We start from the raw sequence: 27,453 nt of genomic DNA, 5'->3' as shown, positions 1-27,453 counted from the left end.
CGAGAAGGTGACGGAGCTGCCCTGCGCAGGGGAAGCCGATGAGGCGGCCATGAGGGCGAGAAGCCCCTTAGGCGGCAGCGCGGGAAGCCCCCGGCACGCGGCGGCGCCCCTGAGGGCGGCACCTGAAGGCGGCACCTGAGGGCCGGGCAGTCCTCGCCCGGCGGCCCCACCGACTGCTTACCACAAAGGAACTGATGAGCTTGGAGAGTTGCAGATAGGGGCAGATCCTGCCAAGCTCGGGGAAGCCGAGAGTAGGGTGGTCTCGCGCAGCCCGGGTTTCTACCCGGCCGGGAGCCATTTTGTGTCGTTTTGACCCAGGTGGGGCCATGGCGCCGGCACCCTGGGGAGTCTGAGCGTCTGGCACTTTTGCCGAGGAGCTTATGTGCCCCCCGCTGCACCAAATGAGCCCTACTGAAACAGAAAATAGCTGCCACACTGGATAGCGAGCAGTATTTTTAAAAGAGTGAAAATGCAAATGTACAGAACAGAGCTACTGTTCTGGCCAAAATCATGGGGGGCTGTAGCAGGCTGAGCAGGAGGCCAGGGCAGCCCTCACCCAAGCATCTTGTTGCAAAAGGTGTAGCTTTAGGTGTAAATATGTCATTTGAAAACAGGACAGTGGTTCCTTAATCATTTAAATGTTTTTGTAAATGATTTCATGGGGTCATTTATTTATTATTCATTATCGCACTCTTGCCCTGACAGACGTTACAGTGGAAACCTCTCGAGTGCACACCTAGTCGCCATTTTATACATACTAGTTCAGTGGTAGTAGGCACTTACATACCTTCTTTTTTAGAATTAGGTAGCTGCTGATTTTGATGAGATCTTCAGTGGGTCATTTTGCCTTAAGCATTTCATCAATGTTTTTTGACAGCTAATATTTATCATCTTTCTTTTGCTGTTTTCCCATTTTTCAGAAGGTGGCAGCTGATATTTCACTGCAGAGCTATTAAGCCCCTACAAAAATGACGGAAAGTGTTGGGCAGAAAGAGTCAAGGTGGATAACAACTATTATTATGAGTACAGCTCTGCAGGTACTGTACTGTTTGTCAATAGAGGCACTTTTTACTATAAGCTCAGAAAGAAGCATTTCCTATATTCTATACATTGAAATATATCATGCAGTATAAATGAACTTTATATTATATTGAGGAAAAAACAGAGGCATTAGCCCTGAATTTGCTCCTACCATAACACTGAATGTTTGTGTGTGTTTTAATTCTTTCTGTATGTATTTGGCTACCTATTTATTATTCTTGCTATCCGCTATTCTGAGTCGTTCAGGATGGTCTTCCTGACTCATCATTTCTGCACTGCCCTGATGCTGCTTTCAACAAACACTAAAATAATTCTGTAAAAGGGAGGTGCTTTATATTCTAAATGTCTTCCTTAAACACATTATTTTCTGGAGTACAGTATCAACACTGAGGTAGATTATTTTGGGGTAAGTGTGCAATTTAGTTTAAAAATAGAGATAATTATGTATCTTTTTATCTATTAATATCACAAGCCCAGGCTTGTGAAAGAGGCTGTCAAGGAGCTGGGAATTAGTTCTTGACACTGAGGCCATTTTCATGCCAGTCTGAGCAAATTTAGAGACCGAGGGTTTGACTCACAGGCAGGGACAGCTCACATTAACGGGGCTGACCGCGTTACCACCCCATCTCTGCTGTTCAACTGGGTGAACGGTGCTGGAGCAGATCCTGAGCCATTGCATTGTAAAGCCTGTTCTTATCTGCCCGCTTGCTGCAGAACGACAGCCAGTAAATTGTACCAGTTTGGGAACTTTTTCAAGAGCAATTTAATCCTCAGTATGTTAAGAGCCATCTGAGGGTGGTGACCTCATCAGCTATACCAGTGTATAGCTCTGTTCTTCAAAACCTAACTCTACTCAAAGCTATTGCCGTTGGTAAAGACTTTCTGGGAATAAAGATGTAGAAACAGCTTCAATACAGTTCCAAAAAGACTTTTATTTTATGAAGGTATTTCTTTGTATCCGTTTGATTACTTCTGCATCATTATTTCTCTTTCTGTGCAGCCTACATTAAATAATTCATTCTCAACACTGGCTTTGAAGTAGAGAATTTTTCAAAAATTGTAGCCACACCTCATAAGCAGCTGTCATTGAGTCTTCCCTTTACAGATCCCATTTGAAACATGAACTCTCTGGTAACTGTCTCCTTCAGGGTTCAGTTCTCCTCCTCCTTATATTGCAGGTTGGTTGCATTTTAAATGGGTAAACTAAAAGACATGTAATTACATAAAAAAAAAGCTTGAGCAATTTTGATGGAACTCAGTGTAAAAATGCTTTTTGCAGGCTGAAAAATATATCCCAATGCACTCTGCTCCATAGATGATTATGGTGCACAGCACAATGTTCTTGTTTTCCTGAATGGATTGTATTCAGTCAAAAAGCTTTAATGAAAATCATGCCCAATACAGTTTTTCTGAACTATCTGCCGAATGAAATGCTGACATCTGGGAAAATGAATGTAGTCTAATTAACTGGTGTTATAGAAAGACACTACTCTATGTTCCTCATTTCTGCAAATCTCCCTTTAGCACATCTGTAAAAAGACCATAAAATGTTTGAGCTTCTTGATGTATTATGCAAGAGTTTCCTCTGGCAAAATGAATGTATGCATACAAAATAGTGATTCAATTATTTGATATCATCCAATACAAATATTTCAAAATTTCATTAACTGAAAAAGTTGTTAGCATTTTACTATTTTTTTTTATTTCAGGTAGAATATTTTCTAAACAATACTAAAATTCTATCTATGATCCTTCAGACAACATTTTAAGAATATTCTATTCATTTCTTTTGCTGACAACGTGTTTTAAAATAACCTTTTAATATTTATTTAGAACCATGAGATTTCTACAGTTCTGCAGAGACAACAGCACAGAGTTCGATATTCAGATTCGGTGGAAATTGGATCCGTGATATTCTCTCTTTCTGGTATAGTGTTTTGAAAATTATTTATTTTTTAAAACTCAAAAACTTTAATGAGGTACACAGTCCCTGTTTTAGGCTACACTAAATTGGATAAAGCTGCCTTGTTGAAGCATGGAAGGAGCTGTGCCATGATTGCACGTAAATCTGAGGGCAGAATGGAGAACTTGGAAGCTAAAACATTGGTCTTTACTGTCATTGGACTCTTGTAACAGGGGCTTGGATTTGAGGATTGTTGGCTGAACTATTTAGTAAATTCTTGCTATAACTGAGGAAACACACCGAGGTATCACTAAAATGTAAGAAAGACAGCCATCGAGATCTTGCATATTATTGTCAAGATGTGTGAATTAATTCACAAGTTTGCTTTATTGCCTTCTAAACTAATGTTTGAGCAGAAATTCTGCCTCCTGATGGGGTAGTTCTAGTGAGAAGACTGCATCTCAGTACTGCCATGAAGTCCACATGTACACCTGTAATCACTTTCTTCTCCAACAGGGGTTGCATTTATACTGGCAAACACTCAAGACTTGCCTAGGACAGGAGAAGAGCAGTTTTTAGAGAGAATTCAGAAGTTCATTAACATTCATCGGAATAGTTTTTTAGTTTTGTCAGCTGCCCTTCACGGTCCAGAAGAATGGAATATAATGTTTAGGATTCAGAGAAGGTATGGATTTGACATTAAAGCAAATATATTTTTATGAAGAAATGAGATATAACTTTCTTCAACATTCATATATTCTTGTGAGTTTTAGTTTGCTCAGGCAATGAGAAATTAGCCAAAGGATACATTTCTCATACTAACCTATCTTATTAATGGCAAATGAAATGAAAAGAATGATGAGTGAATCAACCTGATGTGTCATAGTCAACTCAGCAAAAGGGGACATTCCTCAAACCATAGCAAATAACATTATTTTCAATCACTTCAGGACTATGTAATATAACTGAAGATTTTTTCTCACACTGGAAAATGATGCAATTTTCCTTAATTCTTTTAGCTCTGTCAGCATATTTTTATAGTAAGTTTTAAAAAAAGTTTTCATTCTACAAAAAGGCTTTAATTTAAAGGACATTCATTGCCAGCTTTTAACATCTGGTTACTTGGAATAGCATCTCTTGCGTGAAGAGCTGGAACAATTGACATAGTAACGAGTATTATTTTACACCAGAAATGTAAAACTGAACATGAAAACATTATCTGTGATTTCTACCAAAGCCTGAAAACTCCCATGTTGCAGTATGTAGCTGCTGAGAACATTATCAAATCTTGTGTTCCCTACTTCGTCCCTGGTCAAAGCCACTTTCTGGTAGGTACAGTAGCACTGCTGCATTTGATTTTCACTCTTGACATCCAACAAGTGACTATTCTAATCAGGTCTGTGGTCTTTACCTTCTTGAAATTAGCACCAATTCAGTTAAGTCCTGGGCACACTGCCAATTGCTGATGAGTGGTATAATGTATGGGATGAAATGTAGGGTTCCTGTTACTCATTTGTGAAGATTCCATACATATTGTGAGAGGGCTTTGCCACCATTCAACAAGAACATGCAATTCATCTGACAGCAGAGAAAATTCTCAATTTACTTCTGTTTCTTTGTACACTTGATTTCCAGGATGCATTGCTAAAACTAAAAAATACAGTGTTTTGCAAATACAACCCATTTGCCAAGTCAGTAATTTTACTGAAATTCCATTTTTGCCATTGTAGGCCACAAGAAACTGATGCTGACAAGGCACAATTATATTTTGAATGCATGTGGCTTGTTACTATCAGTTCTGTCATTGTACATAAATCAATGCGTTTTTGCATTGGGGGCAGGGAGGTTAAATTTGCTGCATACTCTCAAATTTTGTTTATTCGATCTTTTAAAAATACAAAGCAAGCCCCTGGTAGTTTCCAGAGGTCTGTATTACTGCCCCCGCCCTTTTTTTCCCTTCTTGTCTACAGTTTTGTTGCAATTAGTGAGGAGAAAACAAAAAGCTTCCCTTAAAGGAGTACTGTACGATTCTTGTTCAACACTATGAACACTTTATATGGGATTGTATATGTGATTAGGGTCAGAGGGAGAAACATTTTTTATCATCACAGCTTCAGAAAAGGAGCATTCCAGTAATACCCTCAATAAATCCACATTGATTTTTACCCTCCTTAGAGCAAAGTCCAGTCATATGCTTATAAAGGCCAGTATTCTGTCCATTGATCAAAATTAATAAAACAAGCTAAATTCAGACTTGGTAGAATTGGAAGCAACACTGTTGATAAAATGGATTTTACATGTACTTACCCTGATACACTAATTGCTTGATTGTGCATAGTTCATGCTTTGCTTTGCCAACAGCTGGTACTGGCAAAATTTCATCCGTTAATCTTCCTAATCCTAAAACTGGTATTGAAAGATAAATCAAACTCATTACTGCACTAGATTTTAGGAAAACTCAGAGGGATCCTGGCTACCTAATTTAGGGGATGGCAATACTTAGTTTTGCTGATTAGAAGAATAAGCTGCCAAGTTCAGCAGGTATCTAAGTACCAAGGAACATGGCATGAACAAGTCCAAACCATCAATTAGACTGAGGGGAGAGACAGGTGATTAGCACAAGGAGAGGTCAGAGGGAGTATAGAATTAAGCTGGGTCCCTCTTTACATTCAATTTTTCATTATTTCAAAAATTCCTTATTCCTTGCTACAGTGTTTTAAGTCCACAATAGAAAAGGCAGCAATACTAAACTATTGTCACAGTCACAACACACTAAGGTGCAAGTCTAAGGAGAGAGGCTCTGTGCTCACCTCTTCTATGACTGCCTTGAATAAAGTACCATGCTAATATTTTGTGACTTCAGATTCCATTCTCAGGATAAGAGCTATGAATAACATACTCATAAGAGCTATGAATAACATAGATTACTTGAATGTCCGAGTCTTTAGATGAAATTCTTTCAGAATTATCCTATTGGTTTAATTACTTCTAATTCATACACAGATTGCTTCATCTAGATGGTATCTACAGAGATTCGGGTCAAAGTATTTTTAGAACAGCGCTTTCAGATTTGTTCCTGTGTTCTGCCAAAGCCATCAGAAATACCCTTTTTTTTGCTGGCATTTTGAGGACACTCAGTCTTCAGCAGTGTGTCAAAAGAGTGTTTACATGTTTAGTTCTCACCAAATGCATGCTTAAGAACTCACAAAGATTGCTTTCCTAAGAGCCCTCACCGACATGAAGTCTCTCTAAAATCCCAGATAAATGAGTGGTGTAGAAGTGAAACAGATGGGTACAAACATCATAGACCCTGCACTTGCTTTTAAAGATAAAAAACAATCCTATGTGCATATGTGGTGAAAGCACTGTTAGAAGAGTCATTTGCATCCGATGGGAAGGCTTCTTTAATTCTGTGGCATAACAAATTAAATGTACATGCTAGAAATAACCTTAAATTATTTTGATGTGCAGATTCCTGGGCAGTAATCTACGCATCATTCCAGTTCACAGTAATGTGGAAGCTGTTAAGTTTATGCTAACTATAGCTAAGGTGAGTTAAGCAGCATGCACTTACAAATATTAGGTCTTCAGAATTTCACAAGTGTATTAAAATAGAAAAAAATCAGTCACTATAAAATACTTATCCTTAATAGAAATATGTGTGTCATGTTCATCCCAGCCTACATAATATATTGCGATAGAAACACAACTCAGATTCTTTAGCTAACTGTTCAAACTATTGTTAAAGATAACTCAGTATCATGTATGAAAACAAATTAGATATTTAAATATTATTCACCGGTGCTAAATTAGAATGTCTTCACTTCCTCTACTAGTGCAGAACCAGCATGACATCAAAATCTCTTCTACATATTTAATGGCTTCTTAAAATAAAATCTCAATCTGAATTCTATCATTATTTGCAGATTTTTAATGATGCAAATGCTGGTAAATCACAGAAATAATATACCAATGTCATAGGTGTGTATTGTTCTTTGCATATGGGATGTATTCTAGTCACATCAACATTTTTCACTGAAAAGTCCAATATATTTGCAAAAGTGCTTACGCATTTTGCCATAAAAATTCTAAATCGATTTTAACTAAAACAGTACCAGCAGCATGCCCTGTACCAAAGATCGAAACAGCATGATATTAGAAATCACATACAAATTTAGTTTTTATTCTTTCCTGGAGTAGGCCTCTCAAAATGATAAGCATTAACCTACTCAGAGTATTCATCATTTTAAAAGGTAATAAATAAATTCCATCTTGTTATTATGCAGCAAGAGTTGTTAAATGCTTAATACATCACTGAACATGGTACTTTTCAACCTTTTTGTGGAATATATTGATATGTCCTGTCCAGTCTCTTAGTACATATTAACATCATGTTCTTAAAATCACTGCTGATTCTATACATCTGAATGTGCGCTCTGCTTGTTCTGAATGAATAGGACAGATTTTAACACAGGAATGCTGTAAGAATTGATGGCAGTACATACCACAAATTTATCTGTGGCCATTACATTAATTTATTATTATTTTTGCAGTGCCAAACTTCCTCTGGTTTTGCTGCTGATGGGATACATCAAATCACCCCTATTTGTACCATGCCTAAATACCTACTTCAGAAAACTTGATTCAAATGTTATTATACTTAAATACATTTGTACTATTTGAAGAATAAGATGTTGAATATTCCTTTATATAAAAGTTATTTTCTCCTTCTAACAATAATTTTCTTCCCTCTAAGGTAACTTCCAAGCCATGCGCAGATGATATTCGTTACAAAATGGCAATGGCAAAAGTCCACATAATAGAAAAGAGTCCAGTTTGGAAGATGCTTCAGCAGTACCAGCTGCATTGTAGTTAATTTGGTGTTTGTTTGATTGTTTATTCATTAAATATAGCAGCTACATTTTAAACAAAATATAAACACTTTTAAAAATATGTTGTTACATTTCGAAGACCGTATATACATACAACTTACTCATTTGGAATGAAAATTTAAACACCTACCCAGTGCAAAACTGAGATTTTATATCAAAAATGCATTCTAACAAAAAAAGAATGAGTTTTAACTGCACTATTAAGAAGTCTTCTTTATTTTTAGCTTGAACTTTTATCTTGAATATGAACATATGAGCTTATCCCACTTATAGATATTTCCCCAAGTACTTAATATATCTTTAGGAAAATTTTCATAATTAAAGAAAAGCACAATCAAAATAATTCTAAAATAGGTTTCCCATGCATCAGGACTTATGTTTATGAAGTCTTATACATTGTATTTTTTAAAACACAGGTTTCATCTACTATGCTATTATGTTTTAGCATCTTATTTAGCTCAGGTTTGATGCTTGCTTTTCTTTAAGCCTAGTTGCAATTAACTGTAGCCTCTATTGTAAGTATTAACAAGAGACTTTACACTGCCTTTTGCTAATACAGAGGTTTGTTTCTCAATAAGACCCGATGAAAACAACATTTACACAATGTTTTCTAATTCATGGTTCCCTAAAAACTTCAAAAAATCTTCATAATTTAGTGCTTCATTCAGCAAGTACTACCCCACAGGTTTTGAAAATGTGAACAGAAAAATAAATGCACAACCATGCCTCCTTGCCACAGGATAACAACAACAAAATGTTGTTAAGTAGATGCAGTTTCTAAACTTCAGAAAAAGTGTGAGACTGAAAAATAAAAAAAAAAAAAAGATTACTTCAGTAAGCAGGCCATCTCTATGAATCACATAGAGCAACAATAAAAGAGAAAAAAAAAAGAAGAGAAATCAGAGCAAGACGACAGGTGAAGAGCAGAATTTGCAGTTCTTCTAGTAGTCTTTCTAAACTACTCTCCTTTAAAGTGTGGTAGCCTCCTTTTCGATTAACATCTAATTGCTAAAATCAGCTTTCAAGAAGTATGTTTATTCAAATGTTTCAGCTGAGACGAATATATTCATGTTACAGCTTTTGTTTTCACTTCAATGAGTTCTTCCACTCGTGCTAAAACACTTTCTATTAAATCAAATGTGAAGAGAGCTGAGCGTAAAACCTGAAATGACAAAGGAGATTAATGTTATTTTTATTGCAGCCATGATTTTCTTCATCAGCTGTACATGCATGTTTTCTCCAGATCTAAAAGAAAATTTTAGTACTTCTGACTCTGAAGGAAATGCACTTACCTGAAGCTGCATTTCAGTAGTCATGGTGGGCATCTTTTCCCCACTAACAGTTACAGAACAGACTGTGTTCAAACTGTTTGAATCTGTAGGAGAAAAGACAAAAAACATCCTGTTGTTCTACATATTCTTTTAATTCTAAAAGTTATTTCAGACATTATCATTCATTCATTAGCACTCTCTGTTAAAAGTGCAAACCTAGAGATTGACTGAATGCTGAGGGAAGGAGGGAGGTGCTGAACTTCAAGGGGAGCACAGTTTGACCTGGAAGCCATCTCTGTGTTTTGTTTGGCATGTGACTAAACAGTCTATTCCTGGCACTACCATTTATGAAGTGGTGTACTACACAAGTTACATAATACAATAAGTACAGCTGCAGCAATTAGTCTATTTTCCTCTAATCCACAACAGTTTTATATAGCTAAAATGCAACTTAAACAAAAAGAAATAAAATCTTGTCACTCTATTTGAAATATTTTTTAATACTGCCACATCCAAAGAGATAGTGGAGGTCTTGACTTGATCCATCCAGACATTAAATATTTATTTTATTAAGTAAAGGCTGCAGTCTCTTCTAGTTCAGACAGACTTCTTGTAGCAGGCAGAACTACAAGGGCACGTCTGAAAAACAAGGTGAAAATTCTGACATTCAAACTATTTATTTTTTTTTTGTAATGCATACAAAAATTATACAATGTAGAGAAAGACTAAACCATTTACTGTTACACATTGGATAGTCTCTCGTGAATTCACTTTTCTTTGTCAAAGGTCACAGAAATCTTAAGTGGACTGTAAAAAAAAAGAAGAATAAACAAATAAATCCAGCTTCCTTTTAGAGAATGGTTTTCTTTAGAAAGGTACCTACAGGTTGCCTTCAGAAAAACTTCTCATCCTTGGTTTACAGCAACACAGAAGGATAAGACTGGGGTAAAAAGCATTACTGACATTTTTGGCAGCTAAAACAAGTTCCTTGGGCTATCTGGAGTCCACAAAGGAACAGAGGATCTGACACACACAGAGATGGCCTAAAGCAGCTGTAACTGTAGTTCTCATTCCCTATAGAATATGTATGTCTGTTTTACCCAGACTAGAATCTGATTGTATGTGTCAGATAAACAAAAAGCAGAAGGTAATCCTTCAGGGAGAGTACCTATCTGTTGTTTGAATTATTTCTTCTGTTATTAAGGTCCTCACAATAGTTATGAAAACTAAGGGACAGCTTCACAAAGAGACTTAGATGTCTCCCTGTCTAACCTTAAAGCAAAGGCACATGTATAGAGCAATGTCTTTATCTGGTAGGTTAATGTCAAACAGACTATATTTAATTCTATTCTTAAACAATGTCTATAAAGTTTCTATAAGGTTTAAGACTGTGATGAGAGATAAAACAAGTTCAGGTTTTTTTGACTAATGACAATTAATAGTATCAAATATAGAAACTACTGAATTACTTTGAAACTTGGAGTAGTCTGAATAGTTAAATAAAAAACATGATCTATATAACATTCACCAATCATTTGCAGTTTCTAAACATGAAGAACAAAGCTAAGAAAAAACAACTAACCTCTTCTATTTTCTTTCTTACTCTTTATTTCTGCTTCATAATGAGCTTTTGACATATTGAGTCCCACATGCAGTGGTTTTAAAAAATTTTGCTCAATCTTGGCAAGCATGTTCCATACGCCAGTCTATTCAAACAGAACAGAAGAGAGAAGTTTACCAACTAGTTCTTATTGAAGCTGCGCAATGCTAAGTTTTCAGGTGCACCTTTCAGGTGCAAGTGAAGATTCTACCTTACAGACTTCATGATGCAAGACAAACTGCTTTCCCACTCCTAACCTTAACTTCACCGTATTTTTTTTAACCAAAAAAGGGCATTTAGTACTCTAAGAGAGGGAAGATTTTAATGAAATCCCTAATGAATCATAATTAAAAAAAAATGTTGTAATGCTTTGTATTGATTTGTGATCCAAAGCAAAGTAACCAAAAAGCTAATTGAACCCTTCTCCAGTTTGGGATGGGTGAAGGAAGGAGTTTCCAAAAAGAACACTCAGAAAACAACAGGGACAAAGAAAAGGAGCTCAAAAACAAGGCTGTTCACAATTATGCAGCATGAGGAAATTTCTCTGCTTTGGCACCTTAGAAGCTTTTAATTAAAAAACTGCAGTAGAAGAAAAATATAAAGCAAGTCTTTGTGTCTTTACATCTAAGAGCCATTTATACAACTCCTTTCTTCAGGCAATGGTCTTAAAGAGCAGTGCAGGGAGGACAAAAATAACAATTCTCAATGGTAAAGGGTATTGTGGATTACAGGGGAAAATACACCAAACTTTAATGCCAAATGATAAAGTTAATTGGTCTAATAAGAGGACTGGTAATTACTTCCACTTGAATGGAACTACAATGAAAAAGTAGCCTTCCAGAAAAACACTGATTTTTATACGCAATTAATAAAAGCACAGGCTGCAGAGCGTTCAAAGTACCTGAATCTACATTAAAGAATAGGTAGTTTATAAGCAGCTTCCTTATGTCCTATTTGCACTCTGAGAAGTGCAATAAATACAAGTAAGAAGAACATGCGTGGCTGAAAGAAGCCAGAGGCGGCGATGCTATTTTCTCATCAAACCAAATGGATATGCTTCATGCCACGTAACAGGCAGCATTCTTACAGCCATTGTGCATTTTGAATAGATTTTTTAAAGTAATAAAGGAAGCTGTCTCTCTTGAAAGAGCTAGGCATTACAAAATTTATATGAAACTGAATGGACCATGATGAGCACTTAAATAGAAATCACTCCATAAATTTGAAATACGGTTAGAGTCCATCAATACTAACTAATTACATTAAGAGTAAATTAGAAATGTATTAGTTGAAGACTGTTGCAACCCTTTTTCCCCACAATGGTTTTGGTAAGCACTGATTATTATCTCATCCTCATTCCATTTAGACCAGTAACACCACCAAGCATACAGGAAACTTGTATGCAAACTGAAGTGCTCTGAAAGTGAAACAGACAATTCTCTCTATTTTAGAGGACAGAAAAGCAAATTTTATTTAAATTGTCAAGAATATCACTGTCACTAATTTTTAAAAGTATTTTAATGCAAAAATCAAAGGAGATCAGATGATACTGTCAGCTGATAAAAAAAATAACTGAATTGCATGGATCAGAGAGATGTTGGGACATAACGACTTAAAAAAAGAATCAACAGAACTTGCATTAGTTAGTTGAGTAAGGGGCCTTTCAGTAGTGGAATGAAGTCTGAAAACAAAATATAAACAGTTCTAGTGGCTTCCCAGTGTGACACAATGCAGGCCAGAGCATGCAAAATGGTAAATCAATTGCTAGAATACAGAATCTTGAATTGACCTAGTTAGAAATGTAAATACTGAGCTTTCCCTTGACTATCCAGGGACACATGGCCATCAACTGCAGCTGGACAGCAAAATACCACACCCATCATAATATACTGCATTGAAAAGCCATACAGCACCTAAATCATAAATACTTACCTGATTATCATATTCACTATCTTTAATCATTAAGTATCTTAGCAGATTTAGTGATGCCATAATCCTGTGAATTAAAAATACACTATTAATCATTTAAAGTACAGTTTTACATTACAGTATTAATAATTTGGATTGTCTAATAGCCAGATATCCTAAAAGCATCTATTTATACAAAATGCAACCACCCATCTGCTGAACAATATCGTCTGATCCAGAGCACAGGACTTCCTTTCCACAACAGAAGCTGACACTTTACAAGTAATATTAATACTGGCAGCAGACTGGAGAGGGCTAGTGATTGTGAAGAAAAGAGATTGAACTGTTGTTTCAGAATTTAAGCAGCTACAGAATGAAGAATGAATACAGAACTTAATAACTTCCTGCATTTCGCCTTCTCCCTCATGCACACATTAGCATCTATGATTTTTCTTTCTGTTTTCTTTTCCCCTCATATGTGCTGAAACATCTTATTCTTGTTCCTGACTGTGTGAGAAACACACACTACCATGACGGAGGGAGCAGAAAAACAGGAATCAGCAAAAAGATGTACAGCTTCTGCCCCCCGAAATGCATCGTTGGCAATCCAAACAGTAACATCTCTCTTTGAAAAAGTATTACTGATTTTTTACTGTGAGTACTTTTTCCCATTTACTTCTGTTTTATTTTAATTTTTAGCAAAAACTACTCATTGATATTTCCAAATAAAGAGCAGCACTGCTTTCAGTTATGGATTGTACATGTGTGCTTTTAAGGAGGTAAGTGTGCTTCATCTGAACAACATGACCCTGCTGATTTCCAAGCCCAATCTTTACTCGCAATATAGGAAGACCCTTGTCCTATGCATGAGATTTTTCAAGACATTTCCAGTTATTTTTTTATTTCTTAATGACAGTATTGCTGTTCAGGTGCTTCTGTATTTCCGCTTATGAGACACAGGACTCCCAGCAGCAATTTGTGAAACAGCCTTGAAAAGGCTGCATCCTGCAAAACGTACCAGATTGCTGTTACTCCTCTCTATCACTAATACAACTTACCACTTTTTTTTTTCCCTTCTTTCTCCAACTGCCAAAGTTCCTTTCCTGCTACTGCAGAAAGCTGGCAAACCACACACCCCTCAAGGAATTATGCTCTACCTATTAGTTCTGCAATTTGACATCAGGTACCACACCCTACAGAGATGCAAAAGGAATATCCTTCTCTTTGTTAACCTCAATATAATTGATTGCGACATTTTTTAGATAGAGTCACTTGAATGGATAGTTGAAATAAGTCACGTTGTCAAATAAGTCAAAACACATTGATACATTTTAGTAAGGTAGCTCAACATTTTCTTCTGGATGATCAAAAATCAGAAATGTTTCTAATTCTGATTACAGCTCACCTATCTGAATTTTGCAGAAGATCTGTCTCAGCACCATCAGGAAGCAAAAGTACTAGATCTAGAAGGGAGATGAGGTGATGTCCTGTAAACCAGCTGTTGTCACCTACCTTTTGAAAAAAAAAACAATACAAAATGTTCAGCTATGTACAAAATATAAATCGTAAGCAATAATAATTATAGTATGGGAGAAGCAAATTAAAAAAAAATCAAAAGTTGTAAGTATTTTCTAGTTACTAATGGTGATCAAAATAGTTTTTTCAAAAGAAGATATATTCCTCTGCAGCTTATTTCTCCATGTCAAACTGTTCTTTTTCAACTCCTCTGAACGAATCTCCACCTCTTCATCGTATCATCATCAATATAGTTAATATTTGTTTACATAAGCTTAACAAATGGTACTAGGCACTCCCTTTTTATACTGAAGTAAGGAAAAATGAGTTACCTTTACCAGAAAGTGTATTTGCACCATGACAGCATTGTGTCATACCATGTCACAGCATGCGTTCCTTGCTTTGCTTTTCAAATGCTAAGGCCAAAGAAAGTAACTGTGTAGGCAGACAGAGAAAGCTAAGACTAACTAGGCAGAAAAACTAAGAGTTTCTATTGGCATTCACTTATTTCATTAGGGCTACAGTAAGATTTTATATAACAAACCTAGAATATTCAAACTTATATGATGAAATTTTAAAAAGATGCATCTTTTAGCCAGAGAACTCTACAGAAAGAATTATGTCAAGAAAATTTTGAATTTGCATAGTCCAAAACTTCTAGTCTGAAAATTTGATTTTAAGAAGACTTTTCATAATATTTATTTTCTTCACCCCTGCACCATTCAATATATAGCGTTAACTATCATTTCATAAAAATAATTCACTATTTTCTGGTGTAATATTAACAGCCTGAATGTGTTAAACAATATAAATGCTAATATAAATTATGCATGAATATACTATATTGTCCCATTTAAATAAAGGCCACATCCCTGAGAATCAAATAGGCTTAGGAAAAAAAGCCTCAAGTAGTGAAAAAAAAAAAAAGAGCTAATTTATTTTTAATTAATTTTCTGACTCCCTAGTATAAATGATGATAAAATATGTGATCTAAAGAGCTTTGATTTAGCTGAACATTTTTTGATAAATTTAACATTTGTGAGCCACTCTATTATAATGCTGACTGTCACTATAAAATCTATTAAAAATTTAATCAGTCTGTCAGGACTTCAGGGTTTGAACTATGCTAGGGAAATGAAAAACTGTGAAGATAAAACCAGATGCTGAGTGGTTTCTCTTTAGGCAAGGAACATGTATTTCAAGTTCAGAAAAGGGAATAACCTGCTGCTAACATACAAGACCATACAATTACAAGTATATGTAAAATACACATGCAGAAAGAAGCCAAATTAAAACTCTTAACTCTACCATTTCCCAATCTTATTGCAATCATACTTTTCAAAGTAATATTTAATTTTAATGTATCGGCTTCCCTGAGAAGTGGTGGAGTCACCATCCCTGGCAGTACTCAAGAAATGTGCAGGTGAGGTGCTGAGGGACGTGGGTGAGCAGGTATGGGGGTGGTGAGTTTACATTTTGACTCAATCTTGAAGGTCTTTTCCAACCAGAATGATTCTATGATTCTCTGATCACTGAAAGCTCAAGCTATACACATTTTCTTAACATAATATGGACAAATTTTTTATGTGGCAACTCGGTCTTTTAATAATTATAGCCTCACCATTAATGCTAAGTGAATCTGATCTTTTATATTTTTAATAACGTATCCTTCCACACCAGCATGGTTGCTTGTCTTCAGTAAGCATCTGGAAAACAAAATAAAGAGACTGTGTTCTGAAAGCTACCAGTAATAGTTGGCTCAAAACTTAGGTAACGTTATGGCCTTATTCAGCATTTTTTCCAGCATTTTTTGAGACACATTTGCCAGCATTTTTTGAGACACATTTGATACTTATTATTCAGCCAGAAATTAACATAATAAATCTGTTTTCCCAGGTAGCCACAATGATTTCTGAGACTTTCTAGGGAACTAAATTGTAAATAAATAAATAAATCCCATACCCTAATATTGCACAATCTACAATAACCCAGATGCATACCTGAATAATGTGTATTTTCCCTCTGCATCAAACTTGTTTATGAATAACTGCAAAATATTTAAACTTTTCTTCCGCTAAAGAAAAGAAGAAGATACATGATTTATTCTAATTTAAAAAATTCAGCACTTAGCTCATTCTATGGGTTATGTTACGTACCAGATGCTCTATGGGACAAAGAGTCATAACTTTCACCAAATTCTGCAACAGGACAAAGAAAACAAATTTTAATTATGTTCAGATTAACTACCTTTGGATTAAATTTAAAATCTACTTTTTTTTTTTTCTCTTCCAAGTACGCCTATAAGAAGACCAAATCAGAGAAGTTAACGTTGTCTTTAGCATCTGAAAGCTCAGGGCTGAAATACAACAATACTACCCTTCTATCGCTCTGGCAAAGTAAGAATTCAGTGAGGTATCAGAATTGCAAGAAAAGGGCAAAATATCAAGCGTGAAAGATGGCATAACTATCTTTCAAAAGAGATCAGTGCCTGCCCTGCCTCAGTGGCCTATATGTACACAAAATATATTTTAATTTTCATTGAAATTTCATGCCCTGGCATGTAAGAAAGACCTACTTGCAAGTTTAACATACAAAAACATTGAAGCCTACTGATATGTTATATGCTACCATTTAAGTTAAACATTATACTATGTAGTCTATTTTTCTGTTCCATATGGAACAGAGTCTTACTGCGACCAGTAAGATTTAGGTGCCTATTTATGTTGAGTGTGACAAACTGACAAAACACAAGGCTTGTGAACACATGATATATTTAAACTATTCACAGAGAAAATAAGGAATAATGTTATATTTGAAATCAATTGTTTTAAGTTGAAAGAAGAAAATGAATCATCCAGCAAAAGGCAGAAAGATCTTTGCTGGTGTTAGAGTAATGGAAAATGAAATTTAATGAAAGACTTGACACCGACACTGTATCGAATCCATGGCAGAAAAAAAATAATGATACCTCTTGCTTTGCAGAGGAACAATTAGAATTTTTTAAGTTTTCAAAATTCAGGTCTAAAAGAAATTAAAATATGCAATGAAGTTTCAGGCAGTTGGAAGCACAGAAGCATGCTTCCAACTTTACCGAGTTTATCAATTAAGATACCAGAGAAGGAATTCTCCATTTAAATGTTATTTATGGCAATGATACTTCACAATCGCACAAGCAGATAGCTGGGGCAGAGCTGTAGTAGCAAAAGGAGGAGGTGTGATACTCCTATTGCATGTAGGTAGGAGAGAAGCCTTTTCTATGAAAATTCCTTCTCATCCTTCAAGGAAAAGCTGCCACTGCTTTACATTTTTCTTCATGTTTTAACATCTTTCCCATTGTGTTGCATTATATCAGTGTGCAAGGCTGTCACTGGCCACACTCTGAGCATGACAGTTTCCCATGAGTACTGCTGCTCTATTTGAACAAGCAGAAGACCCAGAGCTAGTGTGAAGCTGTTGGAGAGTAAAATTACTATTGCACATTGCAGATTCCCCTTGTCCACAAACAGCTTTGTATAGCAAGACACGACAGGTTTCGATTTGACAATATAAGTATGTATATGAAGGCTCAGTAGCATGTCCTCTCTTAAACACCTCAAAAATTGCCACATATTATTTATAGTCGAACTTTAAAGACTTCTGGATGCTTCATCTTATTACCTGAGGTACAGTAATAAAGTTGCTGAATTCTAAATACTGGTGGAGCAGGCTATTATCTTCCATTCTTAATAACGCGCTCTCAAACAGATCCTGCAAGTGAGGAGAAAAAAAAAAATGAACTGCTTAACACTTCTAAGCTAAAAATTTCTTTGCTACAAATGCTTACTCATGTATCCAGAGCTCCCAGGAACTACAAACATAAGTGATAATGCTAATTTAAAGATTTATGCATATGTGAAAAGTTACAATAAACGTAGAAGAGTTTGCAAGGCTGAAGAACATCTAATTAAGCCTCAAAATATTTCTGAAACTGTAGTCAGAACTATCATCTGAACTATCACTTGTACCTTTACTAGAAAGGGAAATTAGAAAGTTGCGCTAATACTTAAGTTGGAAAGAATAAATATTCAAACCATGAAAATTTAATAAAGAAAACTTACAAGTCCTTTAGATAAAACTGATTCTTCAGTTCTAGGGAAAAAAAAAAAAAGACATGAACAAATTTAACGTGCATACTGAAAAAAAAAAAACACTACTCTTATTTCAGAAGCAGTAGAAGTAGCAGAAGAGATAACATAAAGCAACCTGGCCCTCAAAAATTTTGCTTTTCCTGTCATCTTCATTACTCCTCTCAAAGACTTTTAGAATATACAGGGCTAATGGAGAGACTGCAAATTTGACTCATGTCTTTAAGGTAAAAAAAAAAATAGTATTTCTTCTCAATATTTATTAAAGTTCAAAGGCACAAGCTCACGTCCCATCGGCATCAAGTTATTAGTTAACAAAGAGAATGAAACTTTTCCTAGAGGATTCCATTTGCACAGTTCTGTAAGCTAAGGGGAAAGACAGCAAGTCCTAATTTGAAGAGGCCATTAAGTTTTAGTTAAATTTTATCAGGAAATGGTAAGCAGTCATAATAAGAAACCCTTTCTCTAGCAGTACTAGAAATTGTTTGGTCAACAGTGCTACTTCCAGCATATCAAATAATCACAACATGGAAACATATGGTTTCCTCTAGAAAGCTCGACCTGTAATCAGATTGCATATCATATCAAAATACAGATAATCATTATCACAACAGTCTTCTTTAATAGTAAGCTGATTGTTACAGAAATACAAATAAATATATAATCCAATTGTTTTGCATTGCATATACGGTCTTAATTTGGTGTTTTCAGTATAGGGTTTTTAAAAATGGTATCACAGCAGAGCTGAAAACATTAACTGAATACTTAGGACAACTTTTCGTAGCTCTGCAGAAAAAAAAATAAAGCCATCTTGTTCTGCAATTTGTCACTTCAATTCTCTGCTTTAGAAACCTTCCCTGCGCATACTTGGTATATTCAAAGTTGTATTCAATAAAGCACCATTAAAAACAAAACAAAACGAAAATATGCACACAGTAATACAGAAATATACCATAGGATAAACTAAGGAATCCCACATTATCCAGAAGACCAAATATCAAACAAGCCTACCTTTTCAGTAGGACTTCAATGTGTACCATATTGCATTGCAGCAAGTATGATGGACTAAAAGAGAAAATCATATTTATATTAAAATGCATAAGCCATGTGGGTGACGGTCACAAATATATATTTTCATAGAGCAATTTAATACATTTGATAGGCTTAGTGTGCTATATGAGAGTTAGTAAGTCAAACTGCTATAATTCTTATGTGGCATCCATATATAAATATAAAATTGAAATTTTAATATATGTTAATTTTCAAAATATGCCTAATACCACCATTTTATTTAAAACACTATCTCGTGTACCATTAAGTAGTAACTAACTAATGTACAGAATGGAGTATGTACTTATGCATATAATATGAGCTACATAAAATATAAACACATAAATGTTACCATAAAACAAATTAAAAAAATACACTTTTCCATACTTATTTTTAAATAAAAGTTTTATTCTGCTCAAAAAGACACTTCAAAACAGAAACTTATCATAATTGAGGAAGAATAGCTCTTACCTAAATACCACAGGAAAGCAATCAATACCAAAATACTGAACAAACATCAGATATGACAGACACGCCAAAGAATCTGCAGAATTCTTTCGTTCTATGTCTGCAAACTCCTCATTCTCCCAGGACTGACTTCTGCATTTATTATGTGAAAACACTAATTGTACCAATTCTCTCATATCCCATAAGATGTCCTAAAAAAGAAAGTTAGATTGCATATATTCACCTTTAAAAGTTTCAAGCCTCATATTTACAGTAAAACCTCTTACATACTAAATGTTACTGAACATATTTTATGACCATTTATGATACATACATCAGGCACTCAAAAAGGCAGTCAGGCACTCACAAGTTGGCATAATACAAAATTGTCCTGCAAAGCTCTGGTTGTGCCCTTGTGCTATAAATAATAATGATAGTTTTATAATCACATTATGTCCCAGGACCTCTGCATTTTTCAGTTCACAGAACACTCATTTAGTGTTTTGCTTTCTCTTCATTGTTCAACATGGGACACAAGGTGTATCTACTAAAGGCAAGATGGGCTTTAAAGGTAGAATCAGTCTGTAATGCCTTTTTTTCTAGTGATGCACAACACAGGAAAACAAGCTCTTCACAAATACTAGTGTTTTTTTCCCCATACATTTCTGTGAGATTTTGAGGTAGTGTAATTCATATTGCAAAGACTGTGGAGGAAGCAGAGAGAATGAGGTTAACTCACTGTTCTGGGATTATCCTGCTTGGACCTTTCGGAGAATTAGCATTACATAACATGTCAAATACTTAAAGTGTGGCTCTATTGACCTTAACGGCAGCTATCATTACTAAATTCTATAAATAGCTAGTGCAATTTAATTCAGGTGAACAAAAAAAAAAGTATTTTGTAAAAAATTGTATAAAATCTTAGTTTAACATTGCGCCAAAGCAGACTACAGGAAAAACAGGAAAAGCAGGAATAAAAATCCATTTTTTTCAGAGCAGCATTCAACCATCTTAGCCAGTAGATCATCTTCTAATAATTTCTGTCTCCATCCGAGCACACAAGTTCAGCATCAAATGAAATAAACGTCTTACAACCCTGCTCGATCCACAGAGCAGTTCCATCCAATGCCCTGACCAAGACATCCTGGGGAAAAAACTGGATGCGATCACAAGTGAAAAATCTACCTATGGTTGAAAAATAACCCAGAGTTTTGCTAATTGCTTGCTTCACTGTGCTTCACTTTGCAACCTTAACACTTGTAAACAAAATATGGTGTGTATTAATTCTTAGATTAAAAAAGAGAGAAAAAAACAAAACTATACCGTATGGTAACTTCCAGTCTGCCTTTGCACATACATGCACACACACATATATATATATACACACACAAATATACGCATACACTCTTATTTTACATGTTCTTTCATCACCCCAGCTCACTCCAACTCTTCCTTTTGTGTTCTCATCAAGTTTTAGGGTGCCACTTCTTCCCCTGACCCAATCTCTCTGCTTCTCTAGGAAACCATTTCTTCCAGCATACTGTCCAAAAAGCTGCCCTTTTTCTAACTTCCTGTTTCACAGTTCTGAGTCTTCTTCCACTGACAGTTTGAGGTTGTCAGTCTCTAAGCCATCTTTATCCTCACTCTACCTGCACTATAACTTAGACTTCCCTCTTACCCCAGGCATTCTCTGACTTTCGTAACTTCTTGATTCGATTTGTCAATGTTCCTCCTCTGACCAGGGGTAAAAAGGCAGCATAAAGTCCAAAGCCCCAAATTCTATTTCAAATGGCTGACATTAAGATGAGAACAAAAGCAAATGGATAAAGTTACTGAAACATTTTAGAGAGAAAAAAAAAAAAAAAACACAATTATGGCAAAGAAGCAGATGCTGATTCAGACAGTAACCCAAAGCAGCTTAGTCAGAAGTAAAACTGTAAAACTTAGTTTATGAGATGTACAGGTTCCAGAGATGGAATCTGAAACTATTCCAAATCTTTCTCAGAGTAAGCATTATCTTACAGAACCCTGTAAATTCTCTCTAGAACCGACTGTAGGAAATTGTGAACACAACTGGTTTGGCATACACTGTAATTCATTCTGACTGCACTTACTATAATTTCAGTTGCGAAGCGCCTAAAGGGATGTTCTTCAATGCTTTCAAGTTGGTCAAGCTGAGCTGTTAACAATGGGTATTTGAGGCTTTTCATACAGCTGAAACAGAAAGGGGCAACATTTAATTAAAATCACCAGTAAGGTCACAAGTATGGACTATAATGATGTCACTGAGGACCAGAAATAAAGTCTATACTCAATAGATGCCTCTATTCCTGGTATTCCAAGGAGAATAAAAAAATGCTCCTCTAAAAGCCCTGCTTAGACTTCACCTCCAGAATGGGATTATGCTTGCTATTGCAAGCTTGAGAAGAAGCAGAAGACTAGTAAATCAGCTCCATACCACAGTGACTGCTTTTTCTTTTCTTTTCTTTTCTTTCTCTACCATTTTCCTATACTTAAAAAATATTTTTATTCTTCTTTCCTCATCTAATTAGCATTTTTTTTAAACACAGTATTAGTTTATATAAAATCAACTGCATTATAAAACACTAGTAAGATGATTTATTTACTGCCTGTGCAATAAATGACAAGTGCATTATGTTACATTATGGAATTATGTGAGCTGATATACTCACAATTTTAGTAATTCTTCCTTCAGCTCTGTATCATTGCATTCTGATGACTTTTCCATGTTTTTAACAACTTCATTCACAAAAGGTTTAGCAAAGTCAACAACAGCATTACAACATTGACAGAGACCAAGTTTATCTTCTTGTATTTGTTGTTTCGTGTAAGGAACGGGCAACGGAGTAAACTGATTCATTATCACAGCCAAAGATAAACCCACTGAGTAGGCCTTCTTGTTCTGAAGTTTGAAAAGCACTGAAACAAAGAAAACAGTTCAAGACATGACATTATTACTTGCTGGAGGAAAAAAAGTCAACAACAACAAAAATGTAACTGCTTAAGAAAGTCTTTTGTTTCAGTGGAGGCAGGGGAATGATACCTGAAAAGACATGCGCAAGTGTAGTGAGATCAGCCAATACAGTCAGTTAGCTTCATATACTGCAGTTAACTTGAGAAGTATTGATACTGGCAAATAATTACTAAAGCAGAAAGACCTTTCAAAATCACACAAGAAAGTGAATGTTACCTGTCTGCAAAGGCTGAAGCAATAACATGACAGTTTTGCATACTTGCTCTCCAGAGGTCTGCTCAATCTGCTCAAGTAAACCTAAAAAAAGTTCCTTTGCGTTACATAGCTGCAAGGGAAGAACAATGCTTATTTTTTTTATCATCGTGGACATAAACTAAAAATCCCACTGCAAACAAACGGCAACAAAGAAGCTCCTGTGTATCAAAGAAAGCAGATCCAAACATCCAAAATAACCTTTAAGAAATGCTACTAAGATAAGTACTTGTTAATGTCTTCTGTAGAATGTACATACACGTACACAGATTAAGGCTTATTTTCCTACCACATCAGAACATAATGAAGACATAGAGGATATGGCAGAGGCTGCAGTCATGCTGACTATAGTGGCAGGCTACCAAAAGGCTAACAGATGAGCTCTATTAGCCTTTTTCTCCACAGTAGCTTTATAGCTCTTTGTCTTATCTAGTAGCTAATTTCACAAATTTTGTAAGAGGTTAATTATCTCTCAGGATGCTACCCCTGTTCCTAATTCAGATGAAATTCAGGCCAAGGCAAAAAGTTATGGGAAATAAGCAAAAGAGCCCAGGTTAAAAACAAAACAAAAAACACAACAACAAACTTTGCTACAATTTCTGTTTTAAAATGATGTATTTCAAAGTCATACCTGCACCAGCAGATCTAGTATCTTCAGGCAGTGTTCTCTATTATCATCTTCCTCTTTATACACTAAAATACATCTAACAAGAGGACAAATGAGATTCCAACCCATATTCTTGATGATAACCTGCAAACCAGATTTTCAGAGAATAAACCAAAACTGCACAACTCTAAATACAGAATATCATATATACAAAGGTCAAAAATGACAATAGATCAGACCATTACCATTATTATGGTAATGAATACCATAATGTCACTGAAAATTTAATATCTATTATAATAAATTTCTGTGCACACTGTGCTTTCTCCCCATATCTGGCAACATAGCTGTATATTCTCTATAGTTTTCTTCTTCAGTATATTATTTCAAACACACTAACATATATTTGCACATATTTGTCTGACAAAACATTTCAAATAGGACTAGGTAGAAGAGTTTTACTGTTTTTTGATTAGACAAATCAAGGAAATAAAATACTGTTGCACAATATTTTGTCCATGGAACAACTCATCCTTTCAATATCTTCAGTTGCTTTTCAGATTCACTGAGATCATAACCCGACTGTGAACCTCAAGCAACGCTGCCAAAACATCCCATCCTTTTAGACCTCCTATTTGTCTGTATTTAATGTAAGTATGTTTTCCCAGTCCCCCAAACTGCCCCAATTCCATTTGCATCAGCCTAGCTAACTACTTGCTCTTAAAAAGCTGTGCAATGTTATTTACATCTAAAATACTCTCCTGCTACAGAGGCCCACCATCACTTTCTCATCATTATGAGCTGGCCTCTCTTTTTCTTTTCTGTTTAATTCACTGGAAATCAGACATTAATAGCTTTGTTAAGATTATCATGACTTGAGTACACAAGTCATAGTAACTCAAATTACACTAAAATATGCTTAACACAGCACAGCTGATTGACTACTCATATGCACACACTTATTCTACAGCAAAGGTAACTTTACTGCTTCATATACAGTTTTATCTATTTAATAGTGTGTTCACCACGCAGCTAATGTAATTCAAATCTAAACTCACCTTATTTTTCTCATTTTGAACTACTTCTAATAACTGAGCTGCATACCCATCTTCTAAACATTTCTGGCCTGCTACCTGAAATAAAGTAAAATCTTCTCCGCTGAAATCAGCTTCTTCCAGAATTTGCTAGAAAGAAAACATGCATGTTTAACTCCATATTTACAAAACAGGAATTTAAAAAAATAAGTAAACTCAAGTTTTAATTTCAAAGTCAAATGCAATGTCACTAGAACTTATCTTTCCCTGTACATCATCTTTTACATACTTAAAAAAAAAATCACGAGAGAGCTACTACAGAAAAGAAAGCAGTATTTCAATAGTATTTTTCAAGTCTAGAGAACAGCATATTACTTAAGAGCTTTTCTACAACAATCTGCTAGTGTTTTCTTCTTCACGCAGTTACTACTGAGTGAAACAAGAACACATCTTCATCCAAGAGGCAGAAGTTATCCCAGAAGCATCCTGGGACAAGCACCAAAGATAAGGCAATGACACATGAAAGCTAAAGCCAGCAGCCCAGTGAAGAGTTGTGCTAACAACTGTCCTGCATTTTAGGGCGATTTTATTTTTAATTACAGTGTATAAAGACAAACCTATCCTGCTAGCATCTACAGCTCTTATGAGAAGTACTTACGCATCGTTGTATTATGGCTTGAAGCTCATCAACTGCCATCATAGTTTGGTTTTGCTCTTCTGGCATTTAAATTTCTGTTATAAAAAGTGCAATATTAAACTATTAAAAGTCAAAATAGAGGTTGAAAAATAATCACATAATCGCATCATCACAAAATGTGAAACAGAAAAGTGACAGCAATCAATACAAACAAATATTATGAAGATTGAATGATAGAAAAAAAAAAACAGGAGAAGAGTATCTTTAAGAAGTGTATGCTATATTATTCTACCTCCTGTACTTGATGGAGCCTGTGCACAGGGAAGTATTTTTCCAGGTATTAGCAGGGTTACCTTAAAAAGCCAGGAGGCCTTGGCTACTGCGTGGTCATGCGCTGCGTGCTGATTGCTGCAAGGCCTGCAGGGCCAGCCGGGGCTCGCGGCACGGCAGGAGCGGGGTCCCCGCTGCGCCCCTTCCCCGTGAACTCACTGACCAGAGGAGCTCCCTGCTCCCATCGGACGCCGGGGCGCGCACACCCCATCCAACCACTGCACCAGTTTGGTATCACCAGTGTTTTAGTCGTGTAGAGATTACATATGTAGAATCATTTACCTCTTTCTTCTGCTGGTTCAGTGGCCTTTTAGCTCTAGACACTAAAGTTGTTGTGCTTAAAGCAATTGAGCTTAATTCAAGCTAAAATAAATAATTAAGTTAATGTCAAGTTTTGCATAGCCTGGGCCATGATTTACAATAAAAGTAAGTTCAATTTTCTCACATGATATGTCACAGCAGCAGTCACAATCTTCATGTTTTACAGTAATTCTATGAGCATAAATATGGTTATATAAACACTGTGACCATATATGCACAGGTCACTTGGATGAATAGTTTGGTTTCACGAAAACATCCAAGCTTCATATTTACATGGACATCTCCATATATCATCCCTCTTCCCCTTAGGTTTTGGCCCTAGCTAAGGCTAGCCAAGACTCCTAAACTATTCACATAATTACAAAAATCAGTTGACCAAAACTCAGAACTTCATCTTAACCTATACAGCACCTGTATGAATTTTACTACTGAATGAATAAATAACTTACTTGCTGTTCTCAACTACTGATTTTATCACTTCTACCTCGCTACAAGGCAGCCGTGTCTCTGGCCTGTGTTTTTAATTTGGAGACTATTGCACACTGCCTTAGCATTGCACTTCACGTTACAGCAGCTTACTAGCTTCCCCCAAAACTATTTAAACACACCCCTGGACGCTGATATTCCTGCCTTCTCAGCCCCCCCCCCACCCCCCAGTAACTTTTCAACACAGTTATAGCCTAGAAACACGTCCGAGTTGCCGCCAGGATTTGCCAGCTCAGGCCCTAGCGCTTAATCCCCTCCTTGGTGAGCCCTTCCCAGCGGCTTCAGCCGCCAACGCCGCCCCGAGCTCGAGGAGCTGCTGCTACCGCTCCTCAGCACCCGCCGCCGGCCCGAGGAAGCGTCTTCGCCCCTCAGCCCCTTCCCGCCGGCAGCGCGGCCCCCACGCACCTGCGCGCAGGGCGCCGCGGACCCTCGCTCCGCTCCGCGGCCTCCACCTCGCTCCAAAGCCGGCCCTGCTCCTGCCGCCACCCCGCTGCTCGCCGGCGGCCCCGGCCCGGCCGCGCCACCGCGGCTCCGCCTCCCGGTGAGAGGTCAGGGGGCGGGAGCGCGGCGCTCCCGTCGGGGATGATGGCGGCCGCGAAGCCGCCGGGCGGCGCGAAGGGGAGGTCGAGCCGGCCGCGCGCAGGTAGTCTCCGCGCGATCCCCCCGCGCGGCGCCGTGGGCTCTCCCTGCGCCCTGGGGCCGCTGCGGCGGAGTGAGCCAAGCCGTGGCACGGTGGGGGGGACCCTGGCGGGGTCTCCGGCGCTCTGCACCCCCGTGCGCGGGGCTGGCGGGGGCGCCAGGGCTGCCGTGGGGCGGGCAGCGGGAAAGGGAGCAGCTCTGGCTGTCCGGAAAGTGCTGGAATGGCTGTGGGGGAAAAGGGGGAGAGTGGGGGGAATAAGAGGGGAGAAAAAAAAAAGAAAGGTGTTATATCCACGAAGGAAATAGCTTTGCTTATGCCTACAGTTCAGAGTTTGCAGTGTGTTCCTGGATAAAGCTGTTTGCACAGTGACTGAGGATGGAAACATGAGAATTGTGTTTGT

General features: G+C 36.8%; 3 protein-coding genes across 3 annotated transcripts in view; 2 read left to right on the top strand and 1 right to left on the bottom strand.

The window, feature by feature from the left end:
• The first annotated feature begins 968 nt into the window (after nt 1-968).
• Nucleotides 969-7,838, top strand: CUNH1orf146 (chromosome unknown C1orf146 homolog). The gene is made up of 5 exons (XM_010222892.2): nt 969-1,037; nt 2,875-2,968; nt 3,461-3,629; nt 6,416-6,494; nt 7,701-7,838. Exons 1-5 carry the CDS (start codon nt 969-971, stop codon nt 7,818-7,820), a joined length of 531 nt encoding a protein of 176 aa, XP_010221194.2. The 3' UTR covers nt 7,821-7,838.
• Nucleotides 7,839-8,850: 1,012 nt separating this feature from the next.
• Nucleotides 8,851-25,371, bottom strand: GLMN (glomulin, FKBP associated protein). Its single transcript, XM_088524535.1, has 18 exons — nt 25,298-25,371; nt 24,664-24,789; nt 23,630-23,749; nt 22,963-23,071; nt 22,445-22,691; nt 21,866-21,965; nt 19,776-19,963; nt 19,266-19,319; nt 18,228-18,258; nt 17,788-17,877; nt 16,287-16,328; nt 16,131-16,204; nt 15,752-15,836; nt 14,021-14,127; nt 12,640-12,703; nt 10,690-10,813; nt 9,129-9,211; nt 8,851-8,998 (listed from the first exon to the last, which is right to left on the bottom strand). Exons 1-18 carry the CDS (start codon nt 25,361-25,363, stop codon nt 8,903-8,905), a joined length of 1,806 nt encoding a protein of 601 aa, XP_088380661.1. The 5' UTR covers nt 25,364-25,371; the 3' UTR covers nt 8,851-8,902.
• A 294-nt stretch (nt 25,372-25,665) lies between these two features.
• The window catches only part of RPAP2 (RNA polymerase II associated protein 2), a 35,628-nt gene continuing 33,840 nt past the window's right edge, over nt 25,666-27,453 (top strand). The window contains exons 1-2 of the mRNA XM_088524557.1: nt 25,666-25,755; nt 26,690-27,279. Of these exons, the coding sequence (XP_088380683.1) occupies nt 25,666-25,755; nt 26,690-27,279 (680 nt within the window). The remainder of the gene's footprint in view (nt 25,756-26,689; nt 27,280-27,453) is intronic.

The sequence above is a fragment of the Tinamus guttatus genome, unplaced genomic scaffold (genome assembly GCF_059628265.1).
Source record: "Tinamus guttatus ecotype Peru unplaced genomic scaffold, ASM5962826v1 Tinamus_guttatus_pri_ptg000211l, whole genome shotgun sequence".
NCBI lineage: Eukaryota > Metazoa > Chordata > Aves > Tinamiformes > Tinamidae > Tinamus > Tinamus guttatus.
Note: the sequence above shows the minus strand (reverse complement) of the source record. Positions and strands in the feature narration are given on the sequence as shown.